A 26,269-nucleotide genomic window follows, 5' to 3' on the forward strand; every position below is an offset into this window, starting at 1 on the left:
TTTGTGCCTTTGTTTCCTTCCAGAGTTCGCATCCCCCTGCTAAGAGGAGGGTGCCAGAATGGTTTGGAACCTCAGCAGCAACACCTGGAGCTGTAACCCAGATCAAGAAATGCAAAACAGAAACCAAGAAAGGGATTTTCAGTTGAATGTGGAAATCAAGATCTGTTTTTACTAGTCTTTCCCAGGACTGCGAGCAGTATCTGTACAGACTGTTGCTTCACAGGGGCTTTAATAGGGGCTTTATTTGCCCCTGCTCTGCATTATTCCTGCTGCTGCCTCCTCTCTTCCTCAAGCAGCACTTTTGAGACTTTTTTCACTGTGTGAAACGGAATGTTAATAAAAAAGATTTGAATAAATAACCGGGTTTTTTAATGTACGTGTGGGAGCTGAGGGCGGGCAGGCCAGACCGCGTTGCGATGGCGACGGGCGGGCCCCTTCCGGGGCGTGGCGCGCAAGGGCTGCCGGGAGCGGCATGGCTCGCTAGGCGGCGGCGGCGCGCGGGTGAGCGGGCGGGGGCCGCCCTGAGGGGACGGGGCAGCCGCAGTGGGACCGGCACCGGGACGGGAGCGGAGAAGGGGACGGGGGAGCGGCGGCCCAGCTCTGTGCGCGAGGGTAGGGGCGGCGAGGCGCCGGTACCCCCCGGCCCGTGGTTTCCGCCCGCCCGCCGGGCTGCCACTTTGTTCCGTCCTGCTGTGAGGTGCCTCGTTAAGCTGGTGCAGGGCTCTCCTATCCCTGTTCGGCTTTGCTGTTCACGTTCCTTAAGGTTCCGGTAGTGCTCTGACACCTTGAATGTGTTATTCAAGTCCGTGTTGGGGAAAAGGAGGAACACACAAGGAGTAAATTGCTCCTCCGGGATGTGGTCACGGCACCGATCCTGCCGCAGCTCACGGGGCCTTTGGACAACACTGCCAGGCCCGGGAGGGGCTCTTGGGCTGTCCTGTGTGGGGCTGGGAGTCGGACTCAGTGCTGGGACCCCATCGAGCTCAGCACATTCCGTGATAAATAGCTGCTTCTGCTCCTAAATACCTCGGTGAGGCTGACACCTTTCTCTCGCCTTTTCCCCGTGGCAGAATCATGGACCCCAGCTTGCTGCGGGAGCGGGAGCTGTTCAAAAAGCGAGCCCTCTCCACGCCCGCCGTAGAGAAACGCCCAGCGCTCTCCTCCGACTCCTCTGCTTCCAAGAAGAAGAAGGCCAAGGTAGAACAAGGGGGCTCCTCCAGCTCAAAACAAACCACAGGTGGGTGGAAGTCTCCTGTCCAGCAGGTGCTTGGTGTTTCCTGCTGTTTGCCTTTAAGCTGTGGTTTATTAATGTGAATAATGCTGTATCTGTGAGTTTTGCTGGTGGATGTTGTCAATTTCTCTTCAATTACCACTTTTGCTAAGAAAGTCACTTGCACAGTGTGAAAAACCCATTCCCTACTGTGTATGTGTGTTAAGCCTCATCCCGTGGCTCGTTTGCTGTTGCTCTGTTGGAAGAATCTGTGCTGCCAAAATTATTGATGTGAAACTGTGCTTTGGATGTGCTTTTGGAAACTGAGTTTCAGTGCTTGCTGGACAGGCAGTGCCATTCATTTTCTCTGTGTTTGCCATATTGGGTAGGCCCTGGATCAACCTGGTCTAATGGAAAGTGTCCCCATGGCAGGGGGTTGGAACTGGATGATCTTTAGGCTCCCTTCCTTCCCAACCTGTTCGGTGATTATTTCTGGCAAAAGAGTACCTAAAACATTTAGGTAACTCTTAACTTGGAGGGTGTTCATACCTGAGATGGATTTTTCCAGGTGTATCTTGTTTGGGGATTTTGTTTTAGGGGTTTTGCCAGGTGTTTCTTGTTTGGCTTGCAATTAGCAGTTGTCTCATTTCACCTGGGAGCTAAGCTTTGCTCGTGAGCACCAGGCATTCCAGGGTTTTCTGCCTGTTTTACTGAGGAGTTGTGGCATTTCTCTGGGGAGGTGGTGGCACTGATAATGAGTCTCCTAGTATCAAATAAACAATTAATAAAGCAGCACCAAAAATAGTGGGAGTGTGTGGAAAGTGCAGCACTGGGGAGAGGATTTGCTCCCAAAGCAGTGGCAGTTCTCAAGTGCACTTTAAAGGTCAGATCAAGTGCTAGGAGTTACTAAATCACAAAATACCCTGTTGTGCAAACTCAGTCCATGCTCATATTTTGAATAATACCCACGTGGCTCTCTCCCAAACTCCAGGAGAAACAATAGAGCTAAAAACAACAGAGAAAAACATCAGGGAGTTTGGGAGGAGGGAAGCATCTTCTGTCCCAGGGGAAGAGTTGGGAATTTGGGTATGTGTCTGCAGCTTCTCAGGCACCAAATAAAGTATCAGCCAGACATTCTAAAATAAATCAAGGGAGGCCAGGTTTCCATCCATCCCTTTTTTACACTCTCCAAATAAAACAAAATTCTGCGTGGAATATCCTAGGCTGCGTCACTGGGGTGAGTGAGGTTTGCTTGGAAGAAGAGATGGGGAGTCAGGAAGAGGGAAGAGGGTACAAATGTGAGCCTGATCTGGAGGATTTGAGCAGATAAAGAAGGTTTCATCTTGTTTCTGTGGTTTCTGTGGGCTGAGGGTTTCTTTAAGTGCTGTTGTGGCTGTCAGACAATTCGCTTACACAAACAGGGACCCGAGGTGGCTCTGAGGAGATAAAGTTGATCTTTTATGTTGCTGGCTGCGTTCCAGGCAGTACCAGAGAGGCTCCAGGGTTTCTACAACATTTTTATGCTGCAGAGTCAAAATCCTCTGCCTCAAAACACACTTTATTTCACTTGCCAAATTGGCAGATGCCTGTCAGGATGTGTGGGTGTCAGAGACAGGAGGTGGAGTAACAACCTGGTGTTGGGAAATCCCTGTCCCACTGCCCCAAAGAGACAAAAATAGGGTGGTCAGTCCTAGTTTTGTTGTGCAGTGGCCACAGAGGTGATAAAGGGAGTCACCTTTATCACCTTATAATTTGTGTGCTGGCACTGATAGTCCCTGGGTATGTAGTGCCTCCCTGGCTCTGTGGTTCTGTGGCTCAGAGAGCCTGCCCTTGATACTTTTTGAGGGAGGAGAGGTTTGGATACAATGCTAATCTTCAAGAGACTGTGCAGCTAAATCTGGCCTGTCTGTGAAGTCTGGCTCTAAGCTTCCCACTGCTCCTATAGTGATTATTATACAGACATTACTGTCATTGTTTCAACAAGTTATTTGAAAAAATTCAAAGCTAGTTTGCTCAGTTCAGAACAGGAACTGGAAATAAATGAAATGGATCAAATCTGTTCATTTCATTTTATTAATCAATAGTAAATTGTGGCTGTGGTCTTTGTCTTAAGACCTTTGTCTCAGTGGTCTCTGCTGACAGTTGTCAAGAGTCAGAATCTTCAGGGGCTGTTTTGTGGGAAAGAATCATCCTGAGTCTTCTCTGGTACTGTGCAAGGGGCCACCTTTGCCTTCTGTTCCTTGTGCCCACCCCCATTCCCCTTTGCAGACCTGTGAAATAAAAAGCTGGGATGAGTCCCAGCATATGTCGTTCCATGTGCTTCTCAGGAAGGCATTGCCAGAGCAGCAGAGGCTGGCGTGCTGCACACACTGCCCTCTTGTGTGCAGCTTGATGGGCACTTTGTGGGAATGCTGCAAGTGTCCAGAGCATTTCCTTTTAGGAGGGAGCCAGGATTTAATTCAGTGCATCCTGATGGCTACTCTGGCCTCTTGAGCAGGGCTTCCCAGTCTGATGCTGTCACACAGCAGAAGGTGGCATGTCATCCTTATCACCACTGGCATTATCTCCGTCATCCATCTCAGTGTGAGTCCTAAATGATCTTGTACTCAGGGCATTGGCTTCCATCAGTTGTGCTTTTGATTTTGGGCTTGAAGAAGTGTGTCTGTGGGGATTTGTGACTGCAGGAGGGAGTTTGCTTCTCCAGGTGAATCACTGGACTAGCTGTGCTAGTTCATCCTGCCCTGGGTGTCTTGTGACTCCATCTCCCCAACCAGTGCCCATTAGCAAGTCTTCCACTGTGTCCAGATCTTCTGGAGCTTAGTCATGCTCAGCCTGAGAGGGGGATTTGATATATGCAAAAAAAAGAGATCATTATAGGTACTGGTCGAGGTTTTTCAGACATGGATGGACTGTGAGGTCTCTTGTGGCTGTGGCCATTTAGGTGGGTTTTGTTTCCTTTGTGACAGGAATGTTTTCTGGGGTTAAATAACTTTTCCCACGTGTAGCTTTGCTCTGGGACATTTCTGTGGGGATTCAGGAGGGTGAAGGACTTGCCAGGAGTTACTGTTGGCTACACTGTTGGACATTTTTATTACAGTTGTCATTTGTAACTGCAAAACTTGAATGGTTTTAAAAACCACTGTCACAGCACAGCACGGGGGGCTGGTGAGCCAGAGGTGTGAGAGTTCTGTGGCCAGGACATGAGCAAGGGCTGAGTGTGAGCTCTGGGATGTGTCAGCAGGCAGATGAAGTCAAGTGAAATGAGTCAAGCGAGATTCTCTTGTGCAAAGTGCTGAAAGCTGCACCTGGGCTGGGTGCCATCCCCCTCCTCAGTGTGGGAGGTCTGTGGACCATCTCCCTGTGCTCTTGGCAAGAATTCCACCAGTTTCAGTTTGGCTTTGGAAGTTTGGGATAGGGGTGATAGATCTGGCATGTCCCACTCCCTGTAGTGTTGTGGTTGCCACAGAAGTAGCAGCCTTGAGGCAGAGAATTGTCCCTGTTCATTTCCAGCAGTATTTTTGGATAGGGTCAGATGTTCTGAAGGTAGTGGGTTATGCAGGTGTCAACACCCAGAAATTGTTGGCCAGACTGCATATGAAGTAAGGGGAGAACAGCTCCCTGGAACTGGAGAAGGGGGGGAAGAAAGGGTCAAACTACCCTTAGGAGAACTAGAAGAGACCATTTTAGGGATACATTTCTTGTTGGCTTAGTCTTCCTCCCACCACCCTCTCTTCTAAAAGCAAAAAACCCTTAATAAAAAGCGCTGCCAAAGGCTAGAATGCACCCAGTCCTCTCCTGCCTGAAGGGTCTCTTGCCTTCCAACCCTCCTCTCCCAACTTTTTTCTTACCCTTTGTCTGTCTGTCCTGTCCCTGTGTGGTTGACTCGGTGGGACAACACTGCTGTCTTTGCACGGAATGTGATTAGACTGTTGGACATTTTATAAATGTTTTCTACAGTTAAGCAACAGAGTTTTATGCATGTTAGGCAGCATTTGTTTGGTCAGGTAGACAAAATTCTATGCTAGTCACTCAATATAAACAGCAACAGTTCATCTAAAAACAACAATCTTTTTCCCTCCCATAACACTGTAGTAGATTGTCTTTCTGCTGAGCACTTGGAAAACCTTTGCCAATTATTCCAGCTCACATCCAGAGATAAAATTGCCACTGTCGGTATTTAAGTCCAAAAGAAAAAAGCACACAACTTGTTTGTTTGTAAGCTACAGGAGGCTTCATTCCAGGTGTCAAACCAGGTTCTCCAAGTGGAGGTGCTCAGTGCTTCCTACACCACCTCTGTGTCTCGCTTCCTGAAGCTGTTCAGCATTGCTCTGACAGGATTGGGCTCGTTCTCCAAGTCCTTCACAGTTTTGTTTTTCACACAGCAGCAGCAGTCCAGCAGTTCATACAGGAAAGCCAGCACCACCAGAGAAACTACAGTGAAGATAAATATGATCAGGATGACAAAGCAGGCAGTGTTCCAGTTGTCATGGAAAGGGTAAATTTTTTGCACTTGGAAGCCCAGATACTGGGAGATGGATGTAGTAGTTTCATTCCAGTGGGTGCTATTGAGGGTTGCCATCCTTGAGGAGCTGCCTGGGTATGCTCACTGGCACAGATTTGGGAGCTGAAACACAAAAACAAAGCTGTTGAGAACTGTCAATCAAGGAAACACTGTGATATTATCACAAATTGGAGCTACTTAGACTAAGTGCTCAAAGTTTCTACTAACATGGATTGTTGCATACTTGTATTTGCTCACCAAAATATCAAACTCCAGGTGTGTAAGTTTGTGATAGACCTGGAACATTTATTTCAGCAGTGTCTGGTTCATGCAGGCATGATGCGGTGTAAGTGATTCAGGAATGAGAGAGCTTTGCTTCTTTATTTCGATTATATGCACAAACAGCTTACAAACTAGATTTTCAAGGTGTGCAATGGTTTCAACCACCTGTGCATCATCAGTCTTGTAGTGTGAAAGGCCTTATTATTTTGGAATTGCCTGTCAGCACAGACTTATTCACCTGTAAAACTCTCTGGACTTCAGGAGGGCAGATTTCTGACCTCTTCATTTCCCTGCTCTTCCCCTGCTGAGTGGTTTGTGCTGGAGAAATTTGGCTGCCCAGATGGCACTGGGAGTGTTTGGAAATCTTGTTTGTGGTGCTGTAGTCACTGGGATGGATAACACCAAAAACCCAACCCTTCCTGAGGAGTTCCTCCTTATTTTCAACTCTGCCTAAGCCTGGCTTGGCACCCAGCAGAGGAAGAGGCTGCTCTGTGGTGTGGGGAAGATGAAGCAAGAAGCTGACTCCAGCAAATCTGCTTTTGCTCAATAGTCTAATGCAATAAAAATTGTCCAAGGAGCTACAGTAACTTCTGGTTATCTGCTGTGGCTGTAGGATGTCATAATAACCTTTGAATCCCTCAGGCAGTTTAAAACTGGTGTGGGAGGAGGAGATCAAGTCAGGTCTCCATTTCTTTGGGGAAACAGCAAGGAGTTTTTAGGTGGAACATGGTGGTGATGGTGTCTACTAAAGCAGTCTGAGCACCTGTCCTTATTTCTGTGAAATTATTAAAGAAAATGGTGAAAACCAGGATCATGCTGCCAAACCAGCCTGTGATCTATGTCTTATTTTTATTGTTCTAATATTATACATTTTGTTCTTTATCCTTTTATCTTCTGTGGATTTAAATTGAAACAAAAGAGCTCTGTTGTTGGGAAGGTCCCTGGCATTAGTGTTTCACACAGACATTTATTGGAGCAGTTGCAGTAACTTAAATCTGTAGCTGGGTACACAGATTAGTAATTGAATATACAGTGTATAACTGAGATGGATGGGATTAATTAAATTGTTGGATTTTTTTGTTTTTTTTCCTTAAACAAAAGTTTACAGAGCAAATCCTAGCTAAAAATACTCCTGGCTTGAGTCAGGTCCTGGCTTCAAGAGAGTGGCTTGGTTTGGTCACGGTGTGGGAAGGAAACTCAGCCAACCTGTTATGGGGCTAAAAGTCGTGAGGGTTTTTGAAGGGGTGGCTTGAAGACTTATTTCAAAATAATCCACAAGAGAAAGAGAGAGGGGGGAGCTGAATAAAAGGATTTGGAGTCCCCTTTGAGGAGTAATTAAAATAAGCAGGATTTAATTGTGTGTTTTAAATGGCAAAAGGATACCTTTGGGAAAGAAAAGAGTTTTGTTTTGAACTTTGTAAACAGATTTCTAGGACTGAGGGTTTTGTTATATGTAAGTTTGCTTGCTCTGTAAACACCAGGCACAAAACCAGACTGTTTCTGTGATGCAAAATTTAATAAGTTTTGGTGGGATTTTTTCATTTATATTGCTCAAAGTGATCAAGATCTGTGGCCACTGGAGGGATTGGTCAGATTTGCACTGTTTAGCCAGAACAGCTCTCTGCCAAGGGAGTAGCTCTGTTCCTAAGAGGAGAGGAGTATCTTGAGCACGGCATGTCCGGGAAACAGTGCAACAGCCATTCCCTTCCCACTCCACAGTCATTCCCTTCCCGCTTCACAGGCTCCATCAGGACAGCCAGCCCCTTCCCACTCCACAGCCAGCCCCTTTCTGCTCCACAAGCTCCATCAGGGCAGCCATTCCCTCCCCACTTCACAGCCGTTCGCTCCCCACTCCACAGCCAACCCCTTTCTGCTCCATCAGGGCAGCCATTCCCTCCCCACTCCACATCCACTAATAGGGCAGCAGTTTGCACAGTGGAGAGATGTTTGTCTTTAAGCCAGGAGATGGAATTTAATGCTTCTTGAGGAGGAGGAGGATGAGAATGATGATCTCTCCACAGGGCGAGGCAGATAAAGATCAGCTACTCTTTGCTGTAATTATTGAAATTATTGAAAACGAGGCTGAAGTAGCTGTTGCTGACTGTTCAGAATTAAAACAGCACTAATGAGGTTAGTGTCCTTGAAAGCTGTCAAAAATGGGCTGGTTTCCTGCAGTTTTACTTATTTTGTAATGGCACAGGTCAGATTTGTATCATCAGCCAGTCTGATTGACAATCAAGTCAGCAGTTGTACATATCCAAAATGCAACGAGTTAAATATTTAATGCACTAGGTTTTAATTTAAAAGCATTAGCATCTTTGGGCACTGCAGAGGAGCAGCTTTATTTGAAATCACGGAGCAGAGGGAAATGACTGGCAGAAAATCCTTTTAATGCAGCTCTGAGGAAGCCCTGTTTAAGAAGGCACTGAGCATTTACAAATCTCAGGTGCATTCTAACCTGGCTGTTTGCCTTGTGTCTATGGCTGCTCCAGTGTTTCCAAAGGTAACAGCAGGCACAGGGATTTTCTCCCTACCTGTTTCTAGAACAGGTTTCTCCTCCACACACACACAGATCTCTTTTAGGCAGCCTAATTTACGGAATACCCCCTGGGAGGTAACGCTGCTCACATTTCAACTGGAGCTGCCTTTGTTTTAAGGAAAACCCTTTTGCTGTCATTTCTGTGCAAATACATAGAATCAATCACCAGGAACGTGAGGCTGCAGGAAACCAGCCACCTCCCCTGCAAGTACGAAATCCATTTTGTTTACTGAATCTTGGCTGGTTGTGTTAGCTCTGCTGTAAGATGGAGTGGTCATCAATTTTCCATTAGTGCACAGATGGTGAAAGTGCTCATCTGATCGTGCAAGACAAGCTCCTCCACATTCAGCGGGATAAACCCTGCTCAGCCTAGAGAAAAATCATTCTGATTCCAAGAAGCTTTTACAGGTTCTCCGCTTACAGGCATATTTTCTTTCAGTAATCAAGATAAACCTGAGAGAATGTTATAAAATGATACACACCTACCTCTTGTGTGAAAGGATGCTGAGAGAGCGCCGTTCTGGTCCCTTTTTTTAGTGCAGCCTATGGCACAGCTAAGATGGAGCTTTCCTTCCATTGGCCAGAGCACGATGCTGCTGACAACTTCCTTTGTGCTCATTTGCATCGAGCCCTCAACCCCAGGAGTAAATCATTCAGAAATGTGACTCTTACTGTCTGGAATGAGAAGCAAATGCCTCCCTGTTCTTGTTTTTTGGGGTGGGATGAGCTCGTTAGCAGAGGTTGGCCACGACCCTGCTCTGCTTTGTGCCCGGATCAGCCATCAAACCGTGACGTTTGAAGTGTTAATATCTACAGATTTCCAGCCTCACCGTGGGGTTAGATTCTCTTGTCATCGACTGCAAGCAGGCAGATTAAACCAGATTATCTTCCCGATTCAATTCAAATCTGACAGAACAAAAACATGATAAATTGTCTTAACTGTTTGTTGTACCTCTGAATTTATTTTGGTCACTTCAGACCTCTCATTGCATCTATGATTTTTCTATTTATTTATAAAATGTCCTACATAGACATTAATTTTTAATCTTTAAAGGGAACCTTGTAGGGAAAAATCCCTATGGGCTACATCTTCAGGGAGAGCCGGCTTTTGATTTTCCTTCTTTTAATTTAGTAACCAGAATAAAATATTCCTCTGTAGCTACAGTGATATTTCTATGTTAATTTTAGAATTGTTGTGCTTATAAAGCCTTTAAGACTTTGATGTCATGTAACAGCTTCACGATTCTGTTCTTTTCTCTTGCTACACTGATTTTTCCACAGAAACAATAGGAGCTCCATATATCTGAGATAACTGTTGTCCTGTCAGATGTGTTTAGAAATCACCAGAGGATTAAACACTCCCCATGGTGACAAAGAGATGGTGTTCTTTTTCTGGAGTAGCTGAAATTCCAGAAAATTGTTGCCATTAGGTTTGAGCAATGTTGTGCTGGTAATGAGCCTGTGGCTTGTGATAGTGGTTTGTGGATATTTGTGTTTAATGTGCTGTGCTAAGAGCTGACGTTTATTAAATGGTCATTAACAACCTTGCAAGAACTTTTGAAACAAAGTGCTAGCAAACCTCATGATAAAGACAACCAGAGATGACAACAGAGGGGGTTCTGAGTTGTTGTTCCAGTGGTGCAACACACCATGTTGAATTGGTTTGCATTTGTATGGCTCTGTTTAATAAATTCTCCACTAGAACCACTTGAAACAATAATTTAAAAAAAAAATTCACAGCCTTCCTTTCCCTGCTGTGTAACCACTGAGTGCCTTTGGGGAAGAAGGGAAGCTTTGTGCCCCCATCTCAGCAGCAGGAAGGTATTGGTGGAGCAAAAGCAGTGCATTATTTCAGCGTGGATTCATGTAGTGTAAATGATTATGGGATGTTAAGCCACCAAATTAAACATGTTCTCTTGTGCCAGGAACTCTGCAGTCACTTGCTGCTTTCTTAACTTTTTATTCGTGGAGTTCTGCCCAGAAATGCTCCAGAGCTGTGTCCTCCGAGTCCCTGGGTCTGGATCAAGATGTGTGCAAGGACTCACCTGGGGGTGGCTGCTTCTGCCACTCCTGTTTGTGATGGAGCTCAGAGCCAAGAGGAAGCTATCAAAGCACCCTCTAATTGTTTGTTTTCTTTCTTTGTAGATCACAGCAATGGATCATTTAACTTGAAAGCCCTCTCAGGAGGCTCTGGCTACAAGTTTGGAGTCCTTGCTAAAATAGTGAATTATATGAAGGTATGGTGTTTTGGTGTAAAATAATACTGGTTTTAAATAATTTAATTGTTTCTTGTCCTGTGGCTAGAAAATGCTGAATGTTTCAACCTCTGAAATTCTTTTACTGCAAGAGTGAGAATTTCAAGAAACTGCTTGTTAAATTCTATGTGCTGTCAGTAAATGAAATTGTTAGCATATTTTTTCATAACTGAAATCCTGATTATCCCAGGTCACTCTGCAACCAAAATAAAGGTGTTTATTTGCAGGAATTTCAAGATGCTGTCAGGTTTTGGGATTCATAGGCTAGTGATCAAAATAAAGTGTAATTTGGTGCTAATCTCAGCTACTTTTTGGTGATTGAGTTGCTGAATAAAGTGAGTACAGAGCTGTAAGAGATGCCGTTTGCTTTTGCAGACCCGGCACCAGCGTGGTGACACACATCCATTAACCCTGGAGGAGATACTGGATGAAACACAGCATTTAGATATTGGACTCAAGCAGAAACAATGGTTAATGAGTGAGGTAAAGAAAACACATGTTCAGATTTTCATTAAAGAATTCTGATAAAGCTGAATTACATACATTTGTAAAATTATTAATATGTCATCCCTTCTTGAAGAAACTACTAAGTCAGACTGTAGCATTCCTTGCTGACAATACTGATATTCTGGGGAGCAGAAACCTCTGCTCTGGCACTGTTGGTTGTGAGGGAAGCTTGACTTTGCTGAAGTCTTCCAAAAAGTAGCTCCAGGCTTCTTCCATAATGAACCAGAATATCAGAATGGAATGGAAGAGTTCCTCCCAAGAAGCGTATAAAAAGTCATCACCGAGCCTTTGCCAGATGAAGAAAGGTAAACAAATACCCTGCAGCACCAAAGTTGGGTCCCTTCTCTCTTAGAGGTACTGTGTGTTGTGGTGAATTGTAGGATCCAAGGATTTAGAATCTGTTTCAACTCAAAGCTCCAGCCTGGCAGCTGTAACGTGTGATTCATGTGCTCAAAAGCACACCAGGAAAGAAGTAGTAAGTGTCTGCACTGTTTCAAGGTTTGAAATTTCTGTCCCTGTTACAGGCTCTAGTCAACAACCCAAAAATAGACGTTGTGGATGGGAAGTATGCCTTCAAACCCAAGTACAACTTGAAAGACAAAAAGGCTCTGCTCAGGCTCTTGGACAAGCACGACCAGCGAGGGCTGGGAGGAATCCTTCTGGAAGACATCGAGGAAGGGCTGCCCAATGCACAGAAAGCCATAAAGGTGAGCAACATGTGGCTGCAGTTCAGCTGTCACTTCTCACAGGGAAGAGAGACACTAAGAGCTTTCTCATGAGCTGTTGCTGTTCTTTTGATAACTCACGTGTCATTTCAGCAGATCTGATATTGTGGCATTTTCTGTATTTCATCCTTTACGTTCAGATTTGCCCTGATGTCTCAGCACAGCTCTCAGAGCTCTTTCTCACAAAAGACTCCTGATCTCCCACATTCCAACTGCAGGCATTTAGTTCTGCTTTCACACCTTGACCTCAGTCCTCTGAATCTCCTTTTTGATTTATTAGTGTACTCATGTGTTTCATGGCCAGTTACTTTGCAGCTTCTCCAGTTTGTTGTTGCTTTTATTAGCCCAAGGTCTGGCTCTGTTGGGGTTGGAGACCTTCAGCTTGGAAACAAAGTGATTTTGAGTTGTTGTTTTGCATTTGTTTTTGAGGCTTTAGGGGACCAGATCATCTTTGTTAATCGCCCTGATAAGAAGAAAATTCTTTTCTACAACGACAAGAGCTGTCACTTTGCTGTGGATGAAGGTAGGTGTTGTTTTACATGGGGGTCTCCATGACAATTGATCTGAATTCACCTTAAGCACATCTGTGTATAAGCAGCCTTCAGGTAGAGCAGTCTTTTAGGGTGATAATGAAATATTAGGTGTGTCCAGATGTGAGGGGAGTGTTGATATTAACATGAGGCTAATGAGACCAGCAAGTGAGTCCAGTGGTAATATCCTCTTCTTTATGATGTCTGCATTGGAACATGGCACCAGGAATCCACCAGTTGTCTTCCAGAGTAGTGGTACAGAAGAGACTAAAAGCCACCTCACTGTGACTGAAATGGCATCTAACATTTTTCTGCTTAAGGGGAAGCCAAAAAAACCCCAAAAGAATGATTTGGGGGTGCAAGATTTTTGTTGGTTTTTTTTCCTGTTCATGAACCATGTGCCTTTTACTGGTGAATGCAGCAAGAAGCCATAAATGGAACAGAAGGAGGAAGCACGGAGGGAAGAGATGTGAGCAAAATTCTTGAGAAGAGGGTGGTTAAAGCTGGGAGGAGAGCACAGATGTGGGGGCAGTGCTGCTGCCCAGGGCTGGAGTGGATTTGGGGCTTCACAAGTTCAGTGTGTTTGCTGTGTCACAAATGGTGGTAAAATCCTCTGGTGCCATTTTATGCACAGAAATCAGGATGTGTTCCAGTAAGGACATAAATGTCAGCATGAGGTGTCTGTAAATGCAGAAAGGGGAAGGCAGTCTGTGTCAGAAGATCTTATTTTGGATGATTCAGTGACATTGAACACTTTCTTTTTTTAACGTATTGTTCTTGTAACATGACACATAAAGCCATTGCATCACACAGCATCACATTATGTATGGTAAAAAAAAAGAGTTTTGATACAATTTGAACTGCTCTACTTCCAGGACCACAGGAGGATGCATAAATATCTTTCTTTCTTTGCCTACCTCCAGGGGAATCTTTATTTCCAATAGAATTTAGCAACTAAAGATGTGTATCATTAACTATTTGTTATGTACTGAGAGTACACACTTGTAATCTCAGTAACGATAGCTTTGTTTCACAAAGGTGATTAAGCAGAGGTGGCATCTACAGCATTTAAAAATATTGAAAAATATCTCAAAAGGTTGAAGTGAATTTCTTTTTAAACAATGATTTCTGTCATTTCTTGGTAGGGGCAATGCAGCCATATGCAAAATGCAGTATGGATTCACTGGGGAATGTCTGATTTCCAAATGTTTAGGAGTTTACCATGAACCCTGTCCTTCTGTTGAGGTAGTGCCTCTTCAGTCCATTGCCCACGGTTTTTGGGGGTCTGAACATGGCCAAAACATTTAGAAATCAGTGCTCTTGCAGTAACTTTTGAGACAGAGCTTTTAAGTTTTAGCCACTGGTTGTATCACAGTTGTGTTGCTAAATGAGTGTGTTTTCTTGTGCAATTTTTTCCCGATAGCAGGAACCGAACCATACTAAAAGAGTGATCAGAGGGAGGTCTCTACCCTGTTGCTATTAGCTTGTAATAACTCCAGGATTAGCTGTCAAATTTCGTAACAGAGCCCACTTTGTTAAGATGTAGACAGAGGCATCAGGCAGCCAGGATAAATCCCGGGCTCCTCTTACACAAAACAGAGGGAGCTGTTGCTCCCAGACGGAGGAAGAGGTTAAAAAAACTCCCTAAAACGCCTGGCCTCCTGCTGAAGGAAGGCATTTAAGCTGCAGTGTGGGTCCTGAAGGGATCCTTCGAGCAGTGTTTGTAGTTCAAGGTGGCTCTGCTTCCTTTTATCCGCAGGTGGCAGCAGCTCCCCATCCCAGCCAGAAGTGATGTTTTGTTGTTGCTCTGTTCCTGCTGGTTTTGGTTTTCCTTTTGATGCTTTGTTCTGAGAGGGGGCAAGAATATTTTCTCTTTTGTGAACATTGTGATCCACCTGAGTATGCCACAGTGCTGGAAACATACCTGAGTATGTTCACTCACTCACTGCAGCTGGAGCAGGTCCTTTTTCCAGCCCTGTTATCCTGTGACGAAGGAAAGCCACCCTTCCTGAGCAGCTTTGCTTTAGGATTCTTTCCAGAGCAGCAGAAGGGTGTCTCTTAGGGAGTCACTGGCAGAATTGTCTGTGCACAGGACGAGTTATGACACGTCTCTGCCTTAGCAATGCTACTGCAGCTCATTATCTCTGGCAACGTTCAAATGAAGTTTTTAAAAAGGCTGCAAAATAAGCCTTGAAGTGTTGGCAGACTCTTTGATCTAGCAGCCGATGACAGTTCAAAATATGTTTCTAGTTTAATGTTTATCCTCAGAAATAAGGGCTCTCTGCTCCTCAGTGCTGCTCTATGACATCCCAGCTCAGAACATGTGTTTGCTGAGGGTGATAGCCTTGAAAAGTGGGGTTCCCTCCCACTGCTGCCTGAGCCAGGGCAATTTGTGGAGCTCTCTGCCTGGAGCAGTGGGAGGACCTCCTTTCTGGCAGTGCCTGCCTCTGCCCTTGATGGCTGAACAAGCTTTTTTTTCTCCCCCTGTGAAAATAAATCCCAATGTATCGCAGCAACGGAGCGCTGCCTATATATCGAGATCTCAAGGGTACTGGAGGGGGTTTGAGCAGCAAGAAGGGCTTTTGTTCTTCCTTTTATGTGATTAGCCAAGGAAGGTTCAGGTTGCATGTGTTCCTTCTGGACTTCCTGGCTAATTAATCTGCTGTCAGTGGTGTGGAGCTGAAAGTGTTTATAAAAGCAGGGCCAGATTTCAGGTGCTTCAGCCAAGTCGAGGCTGCCTGTTCTTTGCATGTGAACAAGGCTTTCACCCCCGTGCTGAATGCCGAAAGGCCAGTTGAATTGCCTGACTGCTAGAGATGGTATCTTCCCCAGCTGAATGCACTATAGGAAGTACTTTTTTTCTGAAAAATTAAGATACTTAATTATTTTTAAATTCTTCCTAAGCTTTTGAAGAGCTTTTTAGGGAGTGGCTAAAGCTTCTTAAATTGAACACTGTAAAAACTGCTTGAGATCAGTGCTGATTTCTAGCTGTGGTGGTCCAGGGACAGCACAGATTTAGCACTAAGCACCTTTTCCTTCTGCTATAAATCCAGTGCTGCGTTCCCTGGGACTGCTAGGACTGTTGTTTCTTCCCTTCTACACTGTTATTGTCTGATTTTATCCTTTGCTCAGCTTTTGGCTTGGCTCACTGAGGATTTTTAAGCTGTTTTTAATCTCTGGCAGATTTTATTAGCTGTGTGATGTATCAGTTTATCTCCACAACCATCTCAACCTTTCTGCAAGAGCAGGTGAGGCAGTCAGAAGTGCTGGATAAGCCTCTCCAAAGTCACCAGGCAGTCATTTACCCATGACTTCATTCCCCAAATGTAAGCATTTACAGAAAGGAAGTGGGTTAGAGTATAATCACTCAGGGAATGTCAGTGCAAATTGTTTTCATCTATGAGGCACCTCGTGATGCTGTAAAATCAAGGTAACTGTGCATTCTTACCCCTTGGGTGTTTCAGAGAGAGAAGGTGTCTGCAAAATCTTTGTTATGCTGCCCTCAGCTTAGCTCTGTGTTGTTTCCTGCTGGTCAGAGCTCATTGTTTTGAGTTTTGACTTTATGTTGCTGGAGATGTCAGCAAACATCTAAACTGGCTTTTCACCAGCTCCTGGTCTCATTTCCTCCTCTCAGTATTTAGAAGACCAGAATTTAGCTCTCTGGAGGAGCAAGGAGGCAGCCTGCGAGTAGTGTTGATTCTGTCCAGTTTCTGAATTAACATCTTTTAGTGATCAGATTGCCAGATATTGTGTATAGGATTTGTTCATGACACTTGCCTCAGTACTGGGATCACAGCTTTGTGCCTCTTCTCAGGAAGATCTGCACTGGAATCAGGACTTGAAAGCACTGTGAAAAATGCAAATCTCAGTGAGGGTTCAAAGCACCTGCATGACTTTGACCAGAAGCTCCTGGGAGATTTCTCCCCTGGGGATTTTTTTCTGGGCTCTGCCTTGTCAAAGCAGCCTAAGCCCTGCAGAGATTGCAGCGTGCCTCAGTGTGGCCTGCCTTGCTGTCTTTTTATCTTCCTGCAGCCATTTTACCTTCATTCTGGCTGATGGATAAAATAATTGAGTGGCTCTGAGAGAAGAGTCTCACCTTTTCTGTGCTGTGATGGTGTCAGGATTACCCAGCAGTGAGCAGGGCACGGAATGGGAAAATTGAATGTGCTGTGTCATCATAATGGCTGCAGGCACCACAGGAATGCATACATCCCAACCTGTTCTCCGTGGCTGGCTGCAGCAGGCCAGCATGTGGGGAGCCTCCTGCTCCAGCCATCCCCTCACACACCAGCACTGAGCTCCTTGTGCCCTGTGAAAGAAAAACCTTGTGAAAAATGGATCTTGTATATTGAAGTCTGCCCTAGGAGCTGCCTTCTGCTGCTGTTGTCTGCTCTTCAGACACACAGCAAAGGCCAAGGTGACAGCACTTGGGATTCTTGTCAAGGAAACCGGGAAGAATCTTTCCCTGTGTCAGCTCAAGGGTGTATTTTCTGAGGTGCAGAAGTACCTCAGCTACAAATGCAGATGGTTGTTTCTTGAGAGCTGCAGTTATTGCCAGCTTTTCCCACACATTCTCATATTTCAGAGGGGATGTCACGATAATTCAGACAGTGTATTCCCAAGGTTTAAACTTTCCCTGGCTGATAGGGGCATAGTCCTTGGAGACTTAAAAGCCTGACAGGTAATGTGTAAATGGTTCAGTGCCAGCCATCCAGCAGCTCTCTTCCTTCAGACCTTGCACTTAGCCCAGTGTCTGGTGTTACACCAAGTCAGTTTTGTGATGAGGTGATGGATGGATGGATGGATCTCCCTTTCCTTCTAGGTGACACACCAAGTGCAGACAGCTCGTATGCACTGAAGGGTGGCAGCTCCCTGTGGTTCTCCACCTTTATCCTGAGCTTTTTGTTCCAATAGGGAGTGTTTCCATGTTGTTGTGACTCCCTCTTCCCTGGGCAGTGGAGTATTTTAAAGCCCTACATGGAGCTCCAGAATGAGTAGAAGTTTCTTTTGCAATTACTGCAATCAAAGCAGTAGTGCTGAAAGCAGCCTGATTTACGGAGGAGTTTTTAAATGGAGTTGCAGAATATGATATGGTGACTCTGGTGGGGCCAATTAATGGATTAAATTGTCTGTATGTAAAGTCCATTCTGGCTCTGCACTTTTGGATCTTGGTGCCTGTTCTATTTGTATTTCTTGGCTGAGTTTAGAAGGTGGATGTGAAGCTGGAGTGATGTTATAACCGTGGCACTACAAGAAATGCAGACCACTGTAGTTAGATATTAACTGTGATCTGCACTTCTGTGCATGCTGATCCCTGAAGAGCTGACCATTTATTTTCTAGTGTTTAATTTTTCACTTCTGTTCCCCAGAAGAATGTAGACCGGTTTAACCTTAAGCACCTATCCTCAGCTTTCCTTTTTTTTTGCACCAGGGTGTATTTATCCATATATCCTGAACTCTAATGAGGAGACACATTTGTTTGCAGCAGGATATTATGGATAAGAGGACAAACCTTCTCCACCTGCTGCAGCTGGATGGGGTGAGGGATGATTTCTGATAGCAGGCACAGGCAGCTATGCTGAAAGCCTGGAAAGCCCCTCAAAATGGATGAGCAGATGGAGGATGTCTTGACTGCAGTGTCAGTCCTTGCATTAAGGGATGTGCACACTGATCCCAGGGTGCTGGATAGCCTCTGTGAGAAGCAGGCTGTGAGCTATCTCCCTGTAACCAAACGTGGTGTTTTGACAGGTTTTGGTTCTCTTCAAAACCACTGCATTACCAAAAACAAATACTGTCATTCTTCAGTGGTGAAATTCCTTTCTTTTGTTTCCTGAAAAACTGGGGCAGTCTCTTACTGTTGGCAGCGGGAACGCCTAAAACTCAGGCATGTATTTGCATAGAAAAACAAAGTGCTTTAGGCAGGGAATTGTTCCAAGGGCAGGAACCGGGTTGGTGTTGTACACTCCCATTTGGTTGCAGTGTGCCCAGAGCCAGGATACCTGTGGCAAGTGGGCACTGGAGCATCTCATCCCCTGCTGCACAGGACACATCCTTAAGCGTGCAGAGGTTGTGGTTGTTTTGACAACTGTATACTAAATTTATCTGGAAATAAAAGGAAAAATTTAGTCTTGCCTTGCTATGTGTGCCTCGTGTTTTATTTATAGTTTGTTAGCCAGACCTGCTGACAGGATGTATCTTAACTCCCTGCATGGGGAATGAAGGGAGGTAGGATCGTACCAGCCGCTGCCTGGAGAAGGCATTCCAGAGGCTCTGTGAAACTTTACGTGAGGCAGAAAGTGTGCAGGCAGATGGCAGCTGCTCTAATTAAGACTTACTGTCTCTGTCTGTTTTCCTGCTGCTGTGGTTTTTAAGGTGTCTCTCTTCTTTTTAACACCAGAGGAATTTTAGTACTCTGTTATCTGTAGAGCACGGTGTGGATGGTATTGCAGTGAAAAACGGGCTCAGAGCCGCTGAAGAGAATGTCTCGAACCCTCAGTAAATTAGGGGATGGGATGACAAGTCTCCCAAGTCAGTGGCAGCTGAGGATGTGTAAATGAGGTTGCCATTTCTGGTTAGTGATTGCCCTTCATCGGGATCTGTGAAACTCATTCACAGCCTACAGAGCTCTGGAGATCTCAGGCAAAAAGAGACTCTGTAGCAAACGAACACGAAAAGCACAGGTTGCCTCCGGGTGCTCCTGATGCTCGAGTGCAGTTTAGCTTGAGGGTGTTTTGTTGTTGTTTTGTTGGTTGGAGTTTCATCTTTTCGGTTTTGGGTGTTTTTGGCAGTGCATCAGCATTTGGAGAGGGTGAAGGCTGTGCTGAGTGAGTGCCTGCTGGCGGTGACAGACTGACGTGCCAGAATGTTGGAGTGTTTGAAATCAAGTCTCTCCCCTTCCCTTCCTGTGGGGTCTTTGCCCAGGGTTTGCTCACTGGGATATAAAACCGGGTTTGTCGTTTCAGAATTCCAGAAGCTGTGGAGGAGCATTCCTGTGGATTCTATGGATGAGGAGAAGATAGAAGAGTATCTGAAACGACAGGGTATTTCTTCCATGCAAGAAACTGGACCAAAGAAAATAGTAAGAGATACAAATTATAGATCTTCTTCTATAGGAAATCCCTCCCTTCCTGATCCCTCAGTGTTAATTCCAAAACGTGTTGGTGACCCCTATGTACAGCTTTGTGGAGCTTGGGGGAGCATGGCCAGTGTTAAAAACTGGAAAAACCAAGTGCTGCAGCCAGCAGTCAATGATTTTTATGACATGTTAGAGCTGGTGTAATTAATCTGAGCAGCATCAAAGGAGGGCAAACTCCAGGAATCCCCGTGAGCTCCACAGTGGAAGATTCTGCTTGAAGCTCTACAATGCATCAAGAGTAGTAGTATTTTGGGAGGAAGGTGGAGGGGGGGGTGTTGACTTTTCTGCTGAAGATATTTGAAGTCCTGGGGGGATTGTGGACAGAACTGTGGGACATGTATCTGCTTCTGTAGCTGCACTTAAGAATGCCAACTTAACTGCTGTGCCTGGGATACCATGGCTCTGCTCTGTCCCCAGGGTCATCTCCCTGCCTGCATTGGAATTGGATGCTGTTGCTTCTCCAGGAGCCAGCACTTCCCTTCCCTGCCCACCCCTGCTTCTGGCAGAGCTCATCTTTCTCAGCAGTGGTGACCAGCACGGTGTCACACGTCAGGTCAGATGTCACAGATCTTCTGAGTACTGTTTGTTTCTTCTTGCAGGCTCCCATTCAGAGGAGGAAGAAACCTGCTTCTCAGAAGAAACGCCGGTTTAAGACTCACAATGACCACTTGGTTGGAGTATTAAAAGATTACTCTGATGTGGTTCCTGGAAAGCAGTGAGCGCTTGAATTCTGGAGCAAATGCACATTTCTAGACGGGCTTTCTGCTGCTGGGGCTCGGTGTCTGCTCACACAAGGACTGACTGTATATAATAATGTGATGTGTTTCCCCCATCCCAGCAAGTGCCAGAGGTGAAACAGGTCAGTTTGAGAGCAAGTATGAGCTACTAAATTTAGAGGTTAATTTAATTAGCTAATGGGAAACATGTCTTTGAGTAAGAGGTTCTCACTAGTTGCCTGTTGGCATAGGGTCATAAATGGTGCTCAGCATGTAATGCAGGAATTCCTGCTCAGTGCTTAACTCTGCTTTTACATTGCTTAGTGGGTATTTACCTACAAGTGGGAATTACTTACAAGGGGCTTTCTAGTGGGATTGAATACAGCATTTGTTTTACCTGTTTCAGGAAAACATTTTCCTAAAATCACTGCAGGCAAAGTTTCTTTCACAGTCAGATACACCCACGGTTTATATGCTTCTTCCTTTCCATGGGACTGAGCTTTACTGAAAGGCGGTGATATCTGAGACTCAAACTCAGAAAACCCCACTCCCAAAATCCCAGCAGGCTGTGGGATGGGATGCAGCCAGAGCTTCCTAATGGTAATTAGGAATTGCCCTCGGCGATGTCTCCTCACTGTTGTGGTTACAAGTATGTTGCACCTTCTGCTCTGTGCACAGGAGGGAAATAAAACGACGGTGTAATACTGAAGCTCTACAATGCAAGTGTTTTTTTCTTTTAAGTAATAAATTTACAATGCAGGTTTCCAGTGTTGTTCCTTAAAGAATGAGAGAATCAGCAACATTTGTGCTTGTTGCGTTTTCCTTTTCGTGGAGGTAAAGGAATCTTTGCTATATTTTTATCCTCTCAGTGACTTACTGTACTAGGCTGACACTGTCATCTCTTTAATGATGGCTGGGGAGAGGGGAGGAACCACCTTAAATGCAAGCTGCCTGTCGATGCCTGGTGGTGTGTGCAGCACAGCCTTACATGGACCGTGGCCAAACCGTGTCCTCTCCATAACTTATTGTTGTGTTCCGAAGCAGAGCCGGTCAATGCTGATCCTGTTTGCACGGCCCTGCAGGAGAGGAGCTGTTCCTGTGTTCTTCCAGGGTTAGGATCAGAGATAAAAGAGGCGCCTGCAGCTCCCCACCGAGGGCACATCACTGCTGCCTGAGCTCAGGCTGCTGTCTTGCTCAGAGCAGAGGCCGTCGAATGCGGCCACGTGAGCAGATGAAGAATGAGGCTTTGTTGCTGTGGCACTGAACAAGTTCTGTCAGCTTGGGGAAATGTGCTTCTGTAAGTGCAGCATTTATCCTCCTGGTTTGAAAGGCTGCTCTTCTGAGAAACAGGCAGTGCTCCCAGCCTTGCATATGTCAGCCCTGGTTAAGGAGCTGGCAAATGCTGTTAGGAAGTTTCTTCTATTATTTTTATATATATATATTTCATGCTTTTTAAATATATATATATAAGTGTGCTGCTCCAGATGGTTTTGAACCTCTTTTCTTTCCTATATCTTCCAGGTCAACACAAACAATTCCTTTTGGTTCTTTTTAGTTTTGCATTACAGCTCTGCTTTGAGTACCTGCAGCACACTTGCAAAACTGTTCAGCTCTCTTCTGTCATCTTCACTCAAGGTAAAAAAGATTCCCTTCCATCTGCTGCATTTTTGAGCAGTGGTTTTTTTGGTGGTGGTGTTTGGACAACAGCAGAGCTCTGAGTTGCTTTTCCTGCCTTTGGGGAGTCTCATGGAATAACTTCCCATTTATCTTACATAACACTGCCCTTTCTCTGTGAACCAAAGCTGGCTGCAAGGTAGGCTACCTGCTTTGTTTCTCTGCTCAAGTGATTAAGATAATAGAGTTTGAGTCTAAAGAAAACGCCTCCAGCTACTTTGAAAGATTAAAAATATGTTAGGTCAAAAAAAACAGGAGAGCAGGAAAGGGAAAGTGACTGTGAGCTCTGTGTGCTGCACTGGCCTTGTCAGGCTCCAGTGTTCAAAGGAGCAAAAGGGTCCAGGTGGTGTCCAGTAGAAAAGACTGAATTAGCTGCTTTGCCTCACTGGTGGATGCCTTCTCTTCTGCAATAGTAGCAGAAAGGGCATAAATAAGTTTTATAGCTTGTTAGGGTAAAATCTGAAAACCAGCTGAAGGGGAGCTCATGTTGGCCTGTTAGTGGTGGCATGGACTATAGAAAGCAGTGGTGGAGAAAACAAGTTCAGACAGTTAGCACAGAATTGTAGAGTCCCAAACTGGTTTGGCTTGGAAGGGACCTTAAACCCCATCCCATTCATCCCATTCCACCCCCTGCCACCTTCCACTGGACCAGGTTGCTCCAAACCCACTCCAAGCCAGCCTTAGACACTTCCAGGGGTGGGGCAACCACAGGTCTGGGTAATCTGTGCCAGGGCCACAGCACCCTCACAGGGAAGTCTTTCTTCCATATATCTAAGCTAAATTTCCCCTCTTTCAGTTTGTACCCATTCTCCCTTGTCCTGTCACTACAGTCCCTGATAAAGGGTCCCTCTCTGGCTTCCTTCCCTCTGTGGCCCTCCAGATGCTGGAAGGGGCTGTGGAGTCTCCATCCAACCTCCTCTTCTCCAGGGTGACTAGACCAAATTTTCTAAGCCTGTCAAAAAGAAGAGAAACATGAGCTCTCTCTTTTCTGTAGACTTCAGGAGCTGGATTTTGTTTCCCAAAGATGCTCCCGGTGTTCCTTTTTTTTCCCAAGACCTCTTAAAAATCAGATGGTGGAACTAGAAAACATCTCAGACTATATGAGCATGAGTCTGTTTGCTGAAACCATTTTAGTACCATTGCAGTCCACTTCAGTCACTTCACAGCATTATATCCTGATCAGGCTTTTTGCTGAAGTTGAGCTGTTAAAAACTTAAACCTCCTTCATATTCCTCCAGCATGTTCTCTTGTGTTCTGTGTGTGGCAGAATGACTCTCCCAGTGGCCAAAACCACCATGCCCTCAGCTTGCTTACTTTGACAAAACCCTTCTTCCCTCAGGCTGGCATTGCAGAGGGCTGCTGGGAGGCATCATGTGCTGTCCTGTCCTGGCAGCCCTGGGCCATTATCCTGCTTTTCTCCTCCTTCCCTGGAAGCATCTGCTGCAAACCAGGAGGATGAGGGCACTTGGGCTGAGAACATGGAACAGAGTATTTCAGATGGAAGTGGGTTGTGGGAGGCACCTTGGTCTCGTGCATTTCAGGAAGGTTCTTTGGCAAACCCATCTCAATGCTGTCTATACCTGTCTCTGCCTCTTCCACTCTCCTGAGGCTCCTGTCCAGCAAGGACATTGTGTTCCCTCAGCTCCAGGATTTGGTGGGTTGATACCAACAGAGTTTTCCTTTTTTAAGAGACAAATTGAGTAGCCCAGGTGTGTCACATAGATCTCTACTGACTAACTTCTCTCCTAAAAGTTGCTCTGACTGCAGAGTTATTCCACCTCCTCCTCCTCCCTTATGAAGATCATTCTGGAAGGGGATGGAAAGCAGCAGGGTGGCGTATGGTTGAATGAGAAAACTGACATGAGGCGATGTGTACGAGAGCTCATCTATAATTCATCATGATCACTCCAGGCTTTTAGGGAGCGGAGGAGAGCGAGGCCAGGGAGCCCTGGGAAGGGTCGGGAGGCCCTGCACGTGGCTGCAGCCAGCCAGGGCTGTCACTTCCGATGAGCACGGGCGGGCGGTGCCGGGCCACCAGGGAGAGCTGCGCTCCCGATACCTGCTGATGGGGAGGGGCTGCCTTTGCAGATTACCAGAAGCAGCCGTGGTGCTGACATCTCATTATTTCCAGCTTTGTTGCTCACTTTCAGGTCGTTGCTAATGTACCGGGCCGAAATTCCTTTGTGTGTTACTGCCTCGGGGGCCTCTGGCAGCTCCTGCTTCTGGGGGAAGGATGGCCAGGAGAGCCAGTGCTCGGTGCTGGCTGGTTTAAAATGGCAAGGCTAACCACTGGCAGCCATCAGGGAGAGGAGAGCTTGGGTCTCAGCCTGCTGGTGCTGGCTTCCTTCTGCTGGCAAGGTCAGGGACATGGCAAAGGAGGTGCTCTGGGATTTTATCTCTTCCCAGGGGAGGGAGGGTCTGCGCTGGCACTGTTCCTCAGGTCTGTCCTTTGGCTCTGTGGGTGTGTTCTGACCATGTCAGTGTTGTCAGCTCTGCTCAGGCTCTCTGGACACATCCCTGCCATGCAGATCAGGAAGATTGGCATGTCCCCAGAAGAGAGGGCTTGCCTGGATACAGCAGGGCTCCCTGGCATTGCACAGCTGTAGCTGTTCCCTTCCCAAATGAGGTGACTGCAGCCTTCGCTGCTCCAGCAAGGGCCAGTAGAGCAAGGGAAGCAGTTGGCTCTCTGCTCAGCACCAGGGAGCTCCCATCTGGGCACTGTGTCCAGTTTAGGCCTCCCCCTCTATTCAGTCACCCCTCCATCCCCAGAGATGCTGGTTGGAGCTCCCAGGCTGGTCAGGGCTGGGGGCAGAGGGCCTGGGAGGAGTTATGGGGAGCTGGGACTGCTGAATGTGTTGAGCAGGTGGCTGAGGGTGTATCTAATCACAAGGTACAGCAATGTGAAGGGCAGTAAGAAGGATGATGTGGTCAAATGCTTTTGGCAGCTATGGCAGATGACATAATAGGGGAATGTGGGAAGTTTTTCTTGGATATTAGGAAGAAAACATCTGGTGGGGAGATGTCTCCATCTGTGGAGGGTTCAAGCATTGCCCAGACAAGACCAGGCTGCCCAGGTCTCTTGGTGGCAACAGTCCTGTTGTGAGAGGGAGGTTGGATCAGAGACCTTCTGCAGCCGCTTGTACCCACCTGTGGCTCTGAGCCCTGGTTCCTTTGGTGCCTCCTGGCATGCTGTAAGAGCAGGTTTTGTTTCCCCCAGCTTGCTTTCTGCTGCTTTGGCTTGCAGTGGCCTCTATGTTACTCAACAGCCCAGGAAAAACAGCCATGACTCTGAAAACCCATCAGTGCTTCTGTGGCTGGGATTCACGTGTCGAACAGCTCCAGCCTCGTGGGTTGGACATTGTGCAGAGTACAAGCACAGCAGGGGAAAAGGATGGTTAAGGCAGGAGCTTGTCCTGCCATTAGGTTAATTTTTTGACTATATACCTGCACTTCTGGGCTTGCATCCAAGGCCTGAAGTACTTGTGCGATTTCTTCCTGCCTCCATCAGTTTGGTTGTGTTCTCTATTCCCTCCTGAGCTGGTTATTAATTATGGAGACTGCAGAGATGGAGTCCAGACTCTGCTAATGGTTGACTTCCCAGTATTTTAGAGACAGCATTTCAGGGACCTGCTAATGGTATTTCTCAGCTTTGCTTTTTTAAGCCCCCCTGTCATCTTGGTTTGTACCCTGAGTGAGGCAGGTAGTGGTGTTCAGGTGTAGGCTGGAACCTGGCTCTCGGGGCAGATCACATCTGCAGCACCCAGCTCATGCCCCTGGGTTGGAATGTCCTCCTTTTTGTGCTGGCAGGGAGAACAGAGCCTTGCCTGGCAGCTCTCAGGCAGTGCAGTGGCCTTTGCAGGGTGACACCTCTCAGTTTCCCCTTCAGGAATCGGGGAACAAATCCATGCTGAGTGCTGCGCCAGGCTCCGGCTATCCTCACAAAGCCACCCATCTCATTGCTCTCAGCCAGTGGCTTCCCTCACAGCCTGTGTCTCAGCCTTTAAAGCTGCCTGGCCAAGCCCTGATGCTCTCACATCTCTCCTCTCCCAGCCTTGTTATTCCTTCTCCCCCTCTCCCAGGAGCGGCGCTGGGCTTGCTCCTCCTCCCTGCCTCATCCGAGCTGCGGGTGCTGCTGGCCTCGGCGCCAGCTCTGTCTGCCCTTTGCTCTCCCTGGCCTGGCTAGTGCATCTCCATT

The 26,269-nt window shown here is 46.4% G+C and overlaps 3 protein-coding genes across 9 annotated transcripts in view; 2 read left to right on the top strand and 1 right to left on the bottom strand.

Moving 5' to 3' along the window:
• The window catches only part of WRN (WRN RecQ like helicase), a 28,379-nt gene extending 28,020 nt beyond the window's left edge, over positions 1–359 (top strand). For 2 of the 3 annotated variants that reach the window (XM_036382385.2, XM_036382387.2), the window contains one exon: positions 24–359. In XM_036382385.2, the coding sequence (XP_036238278.1) occupies positions 24–146 (123 nt within the window). In that variant the 3' untranslated portion in view covers positions 147–359. The remainder of the gene's footprint in view (positions 1–23) is intronic. The other variant, XM_036382386.2, reaches the window with a different exon arrangement.
• Positions 360–462: 103 nt separating this feature from the next.
• Positions 463–21,163, top strand: GTF2E2 (general transcription factor IIE subunit 2). 2 transcript variants are annotated; one of them, XM_036382509.2, is made up of 8 exons: positions 463–501; positions 1,071–1,237; positions 10,678–10,769; positions 11,163–11,270; positions 11,819–12,001; positions 12,449–12,542; positions 19,512–19,627; positions 20,284–21,163. In XM_036382509.2, exons 2-8 carry the CDS (start codon positions 1,075–1,077, stop codon positions 20,401–20,403), a joined length of 876 nt encoding a protein of 291 aa, XP_036238402.1. In that variant the 5' UTR covers positions 463–501; positions 1,071–1,074; the 3' UTR covers positions 20,404–21,163. The 2 variants fall into 2 exon arrangements, with proteins under 2 accessions (XP_036238402.1, XP_036238403.1); XM_036382510.2 differs by lacking the exon at positions 463–501 and adding an exon at positions 586–612.
• SMIM18 (small integral membrane protein 18) lies at positions 3,266–9,250 on the bottom strand. Of its 4 annotated transcripts, XR_004980142.2 has the most exons (3): positions 9,019–9,247; positions 5,059–5,834; positions 3,266–4,042 (listed from the first exon to the last, which is right to left on the bottom strand). XR_004980142.2 is itself a non-coding variant. In XM_036382512.1 (2 exons), the coding sequence occupies exon 2, from the start codon at positions 5,787–5,789 to the stop codon at positions 5,493–5,495; it is 297 nt and encodes a 98-aa protein (XP_036238405.1). In that variant the 5' UTR covers positions 5,790–5,834; positions 9,015–9,250; the 3' UTR covers positions 3,266–5,492. The 4 variants fall into 4 exon arrangements, 3 of the variants coding, with proteins under 3 accessions (XP_036238405.1, XP_036238407.1, XP_036238404.1); XM_036382512.1 differs by having other exon boundaries at positions 3,266–5,834; positions 9,015–9,250; XM_036382514.1 differs by having other exon boundaries at positions 3,266–5,853; positions 9,015–9,250.
• Positions 21,164–26,269: the final 5,106 nt, after the last annotated feature.

Source organism: Molothrus ater, chromosome 4, assembly GCF_012460135.2.
Source record: "Molothrus ater isolate BHLD 08-10-18 breed brown headed cowbird chromosome 4, BPBGC_Mater_1.1, whole genome shotgun sequence".
Taxonomy (NCBI): Eukaryota; Metazoa; Chordata; class Aves; order Passeriformes; family Icteridae; genus Molothrus; species Molothrus ater.

Bases quoted from the DNA above. Each gene is read 5' to 3' on its own strand.
- SMIM18 (XM_036382512.1), bottom strand. From the start codon at position 5,789: ATGGCAACCCTCAATAGCACCCACTGGAATGAAACTACTACATCCATC.
- GTF2E2 (XM_036382509.2), top strand. From the start codon at position 1,075: ATGGACCCCAGCTTGCTGCGGGAGCGGGAGCTGTTCAAAAAGCGAGCC. The intron at 11,271-11,818 runs GTAAAGAAAACA...TCCCTGTTACAG, and splicing joins AACAATGGTTAATGAGTGAG to GCTCTAGTCAACAACCCAAA. The intron at 12,002-12,448 runs GTGAGCAACATG...TTTGTTTTTGAG, and splicing joins ATGCACAGAAAGCCATAAAG to GCTTTAGGGGACCAGATCAT.